This window comes from Atta colombica, unplaced genomic scaffold, assembly GCF_001594045.1.
Source record: "Atta colombica isolate Treedump-2 unplaced genomic scaffold, Acol1.0 scaffold163, whole genome shotgun sequence".
Lineage (NCBI taxonomy): Eukaryota > Metazoa > Arthropoda > Insecta > Hymenoptera > Formicidae > Atta > Atta colombica.
In genome coordinates, this window is record NW_017259254.1 from 520,365 (window position 1) to 526,871 (window position 6,507).

The window sequence follows — 6,507 nt, forward strand, 5'->3', positions numbered from 1 at the left end:
TATATATAGTGTGTATATCAGCATCCATTCATTATTCCGTGGCGAGAGTCTCGTCTCGAGTAGTAGACGATTATTCTAAAGTAATGCGCAGCGGCTGGAGAAGCCATCGAGTGTGCTTCTCCCGTTAATCTCCCCGACCCAAGACGTGTCGTATCGTGCAATCGCTCTTTTCACAGAGAGAAAACTGATGCTTTTACGTGCCTTTTAAGCAAGTGTAGTACGTTGAATTCGTATTGTCTTTAACAGCGAATTTCGGACGCTGCATTTACCTCTTTCTTTTTTTTCTTCGCAATATCCCGTCACCGTAGACGGGTGTCAGCCTCCCCTATATTGTTGTAAGGAACTTCTCGCGATATCGTAGCTCAGATGCATAGTGAGCTTGTCATGCAATCGCTATGACCTTACGTAGGTTTAGCTCTTTTATCGCTACCTAAAAGCGCGTTATAGTGAAAAGTTCCGATTGTATTTTAGACGTTTACGATTTAGAAGTTAAGGACGCGTTCATTGGGCGTCGCTCTCGGCGACACTTCGTTCGTCCGATGGGCTGTCGAAGTACAATACCTGTCGATGGTCCCGTGTCGGAAAACGCGTCATACACGTGCAATGATCCCATGGTGGGGTACATTAAACTCTCTTTCTCTCTCTCTCTCTCTCTCTCTCTCTCTCTCTCTCTCTCTCTCTCTCTCTTTCTCTTTCGTCGGAATGGTGACACGACGGCTGCGCATCCGTTATCGTCGCGAAGTAATGAACGGATCCTCGTGTATATGTGTGTGTCTCTGTGTTGACATAAATGTAGAATTATACCGAATTGTTCGAATGCGGAGGCACCAGTACCGAAGAACTCGCGTACGGATATATCTATATTCATATAGGAAACTATAATGAACACACAATTTATTTTTCCAACGAGCATATCATATCATTTTTATAAGGGATTTGTCGGAAACGTTTTTTGGGAAGCTTTGCTTCGCCAACGAGCGGTCGCGAAATGTCGCGACTTCGTAAGGATTTCTTTCTCGTTCTCGGAAGATAGGTTTCTTTTTCCCCATCTCTCTCTCTCTCTCTCTCTCTCTTTCTCTCTCTCTCCGTTTCCGGAAAGGGTTAACAATACGCACCCTCTCTTACGCATTTCTCCGACTCGCGCGAAAGCAGATATTTCGATCAAAAATTCGGATTACTTTAAACGAGAAAGCGGAACTCGATTGAAAAAAATCACCGGAAAAAACAAAAAAGACAAATAGAAGCGTGCATGATCGTTTATCTGTTCCTGATAACACCAGATCGCATATACACTTATATACATGAAATACCGATGTGTACGCTTGCTTTTGTACTGTCTTTCCTTTCCTAGTGTTTTCTCCTAACGTGATTTTATTACACTGCAACGCGAATTTTATCATAATCTCGTATTTTGTAAAGATCGTATAGCAACACAGTGAGAAGGTAATCAATAAAAAAAAATCAGTCGAGGCACTCGCGATGGATCTCCACCGTGGAGGTTCTCGCAGGATGAAATCAAGAAGGGATCTGGCCTTGATGAGTGTGTCTAAATTAGCTTACGTAAATGTGTACACATGCGTTTATATATGCTTAATCCTCGAGCATAAGTGCACAGTGAATTATACAGTTCGGGAGATATATTTGAGATTCCTATTTCATTTGACTGTCGTACAAGCGACATCGTAAATAAGCGACAGGCGCACTCTTCTATCAGGTTCATCATGCGATGTAACGAAGTCAGAAGAATGTGCGAAAATCGCGGTGGGAAAAAGGTATCTCGTAGAAAGTAATTTTGTCCGATGACCGTACACGCATGGGGCATCCCTTTATTTACGCGATACAGTTCCTCGTTGGTTTCATTGCTTCTTTTCTATTCTTATCGCTTGGAAGATTCGCCATTCATTTCTCTTCCTTTCTGAAAAAAGAATATATTTGCTCATGTAAAAAACGAAGTTAGAAAATAATGGGTTACTTGTAATGTCGTTACCCTTAAAATTACTTTTTTCAGTAACAAATTAGCTCTCTTTAAAATTTTTAGAGTGAATGTCATTTTGAAGAATGAAATCTCATTCTTAAAGATTAAAAATTGGATCATTCTTTTTCAAGACTGGCTCAATTTTCATTCTTTATAGCGAGATTCCACTCCAAAGAATTTAGAGAGTAACGTTTCCTTATTTGTAACATTAATAGTAACGCAGTTATTTTTTTTGGATAATTAATATAATCGTTTTTATCGTAAACGTTACTTTGTAAACGTACAATGGAACGTATTAGTGTGTTTCAAAGAAAGAAAATGTTATGTTTGACCATGTTATGTTATGATTAATACAATCACAGTCACTGTAGATCTTATATTGAATTAGTCGATTAATTAAATGATTGTCTTAGTCATAAACTAAGATAATTGGATGCAACTCAAGAAAGGAAACAGAAAAATTCACTGAAAAAGTAATAATGGAAATTATAATGACTCGTTATTTTTCAGAAAAAAAAATACGAGTTACTTTTATAAAGTAACTTTTCCAACCCTGGGAAAATTGAAAAATAACTTTAATCGTGATACATAAATGGGTCAAAATCAACAACAAGCAACACGTGGCTTAAGTTACATCAAGCTCGAACTGCTTTGTATGTACATGATTTACGTAAGAAAAAATATATGTAGAATGATAAGATCCTTAATTCGAATGCGATGAAATAAGGGACGCCCATGCGCTTTGTGAACAAGTCTTTCGTTATTTAACGAGATATCGGGAGGTCAAAACTCTCTTTCGACCGAGAAATCAGGAAATCAATGAAACGAGAAGTGATTCGCAACATACGTGAACCTAATCGGTTGCGCGCATCCGCTCTAAAGATGTGTACTTAATCATTTAATTAAACGGGAAATGTGAAGGAACGCAGAGAACAAAACCAACTAGATGATACTATTATATAATATATACATAAAAAAAAATATATCTAAGCTGTTTGCAAATGACGATGTAAAGAGGTAAAAGAGGGAAGAGTAAAAGGAAATGAGGGGAAAAAAAAGAATTTGTAATGTATCATTGTATTTTGTAGGCAGCTAGAGTGTGTACGTATACATATGCACAGATACCCCCGTGTATGTATGTATGTATGTTTACGTATATAAATATACATACTCTTCCCCCGTCTTCGTCTCACTTATACACACATACGCATACACATACGTGCCGTTCGCCTGAAACGGCCAGAGGAAATATTTTGGATCTTAAGAGAAGAACGAGAGAGTTCGGAAAAATCGGAGGCTCGTAACACGTCAAATCTTATCTTCCGAATTTCCGAGAGGAGGACTCCCTCTCGTCTATCACGACAAGGCGAGGGGCATTCTCTTCAGCGCATATTACACGCCCGCCGTCACCGATGCGTATCGACTTTTGCTGACACACATACATCACACGTTCCACGTACATACTGACACTATCCCGGTGCGACAGCAGTGAAAAACGTGCATGTGTAAACGCGCTATCACGCGCGCGTGTAAATCGAGAAATTATAACGCTTCGCGGAGCGAACGCTCGTGCCATTCGTCCCGTTTATAGTTTGCCGTTTCCTTCCGTAGCGTCGAATGAGAAATATAAAAGAGGCAGACGTTAGTCTTGCCGCAGGATTCGGCAATGCGGCAAATTTTTTTCCCATGTAATCTGATGGAGCTTTTCGCTCGTGTTTGCGCGAGAGCTTTTTGAGAGCGCTCGGATTATTGACGTGTACTGATAGTTTTCAATAAAACGAAGCCAAATTGAGTGTAGGAAGTTCATTAATTTGAAATTGCTGTGTATATTTCGAATGATTCATTTTTTTCTAAATTTTGTTTTCTGCCCGAGGATATTGGAATCGAATAAGCTAAAAAAGTGCATCCAAGTCATAAGAAACATGTAGAGCGTGTATAAATATATTACATATTTCTCATGAGATATTGAGCGATCACTCCAGGACTTCGTTGTTATTTCTCGTTATATGCGACACTCTCTTAAAAAAGAAAAAAAAAGAAAAAATGAAAAAGGAAAGAAAAATACGTGAAGAAATAGCGCGTAATAACGATACGATCGGATGTTAACAATAAAAGGTAAATTGCGCGATGACGGTAATAAGTGAAATAATCAATTACTGATTAGCTAGGCCGTAATGCGGAATATCGTTGCGTGCCGACTAAATTCCCTCCTTCATCGCAGATTGATTGTGTGTTAACTAATAAGATTAAGTAACGGTATAGTATATTACAGTTAAGGAATTTAATTATTATGAATAAATAAATAATTAAAAGAAAAAAAATATTATCTGTACGCTAAGCACATACACGTTTCGAGCCGTAACGTGACGTATGGCTAAGGCAATGTTTATGACTTTACAAGTCTTTAATTTTAACGTGACACACTGAGTTACTCGGCGCGTCTGCACCGCGACGCACAGAAACAGTCAAATTATCTTGTTAACTCTGCAAACTGAAAGATCGTTCAAGACAAAAATGAGAAGTATATTATATAGCAATAGTATATTAACTATACACACAAGTACACGACACAGGATCACGCGCGGCCGCATATACACGCTGCACAGGCTAGGAAAAATGAAATACTATCTATAACGACATTATAAATAACATTAAGACGTCAACTGTATTTGTTTAATAAAGATGTACATTCGACATGTGCGAATTGACCATTGCGTAGCCGGCAGGTCGAAATAATTGATAAATTTTCAACTGATGTGATGAAGACTCCAGAGGAAAATAAACTATATCTCTTGAGTATAGATTACTGCGTACGCGATATACGATTTTTAAATGACCTGTCGGTTAAAAATGGACATTGAATTATTTCCATTTTTTTCCTACATCGCCCTTTCACATTTGTCCTAGAAAATGTATGTCCTATTTCTGTAAATCTTATGCTAAACGAGTGTTTGAAGAAATGAAACGAGGTATTTATAAATATCAAAGTTTTTATTGATGTATATGTATATTAAATAAAAATTATTTGCACATATACAGCGTGAGTAACAGAACTATACAAATATTATATTGCCACGTTTTAAATTAAACAAATAGAAATTGAATTTTCTCGAGAATTATTTACAATATATTGCAGTTGTACTATTGAAACCAAATTGCATGCTACTTTGATTAGGCTACCAGATGTAATTCACTAAAGTTTCGATAATTTTACATTTTTGCATTAAAAAATACTTTGAATCAGTATATATTTTTAGTTAGATTACAAGAAAATTTAATTTTCAAGTTATACAGGCATTTATAAATTATATTATTTGTAGAGATTATAACTTCTCATGCATATATTAATAACATAAAATTATCTCTTGTATCATAATACAAAATACTACAATAACTTTAACCAGTCCCATTGAGATGCAACAACTGCATCTATCATTTTGGCTTGATGTATGTTATTACATCATTTATATATAATCATAACAAAATGCAGAAAAGTTATAAAATTTGATTTTCAAGAATATAAAATACCTGTTGTTAAGTCTTTTACATCTTATTTCATAACATGTAATAGAAAAATGAAAAAGTATAATAATATTTAATTTAATTCATTTGTTTTCATTTTTTCATTTAATTCATTTAATTCAATTCGATTTCATAAATATTGAAATGATTGAATACAAGAAAATGACATAACAAAAAAAATGTTTCTGACGATGTCGAACTGAATTTCAAATTTTGAGAAATATATGTTACTATAAGTATATTTCTCGTCAATACTTATATTTGATGCCATACGTTATGTTTTTTGCCGCACATATTTTCATTTTTCTTTTAATTCTTAAAATTTCCATTTTAATTTATTCAAAAGAAAATATTTATGCTTTTGTTTTTGACGATTTCTATTATAAATTTATTAAGTTTTGCTTTTATTAACTTGTGTCGTCGCTTTGAATATTTATAGCAGAATGCACCCCTCATCTCAGTATCAGCAAACAATGATGGTTGCTTCGCCATTATTAGGAGAAAATAATTTTATATTCTCCGCATTCCAATGTAATAACGCTCCTTGACAAACGACACTCCACACGTAAGGAATGAAAAATTCTTCCGGTTGTTCTTCTTCTACATATTTGAATTTCAATTCTGGGAATTTCTACAAACAACAGTATATATATATAAAATTAAAATTTTAATAAATAAACATCGTAATGATTTGTAACAATTCCTACGTACTCTTAAACGATCTCTTGGCCATTCTAAAGTACCTTGCCGTATAGTGGATAATACTTGACTAACACCTAATTGTGATTGATCTTTTTGTTCCAATTTATAAGAGAAAAAATTAATTACCTAAAAATTATATTAAAAAAATTTTCGATTAGGACACATATATATATATATATATATATGTATATCGATATTTCATAATTAATCCACTTGCGCAAATTAAAGAACACATATCACTTCAAATTAAACTAACAAATATATATTATCATATGTCCACTATCATATGTCTTTTTGAAATTTATTGA

The 6,507-nt window shown here is 34.9% G+C and overlaps 1 protein-coding gene across 1 annotated transcript in view; it reads right to left on the reverse strand.

Annotated features, from left to right (window-relative positions):
• Nucleotides 1–5,860: 5,860 nt before the first annotated feature.
• LOC108686005 (dymeclin) overlaps nucleotides 5,861–6,507 on the reverse strand; it is a 4,175-nt gene continuing 3,528 nt past the window's right edge. Inside the window, 3 exon segments of the mRNA XM_018191037.1 lie at nucleotides 5,861–6,128; nucleotides 6,209–6,327; nucleotides 6,330–6,438. Of these exon segments, the coding sequence (XP_018046526.1) occupies nucleotides 5,961–6,128; nucleotides 6,209–6,327; nucleotides 6,330–6,438 (396 nt within the window). The 3' untranslated portion in view covers nucleotides 5,861–5,960.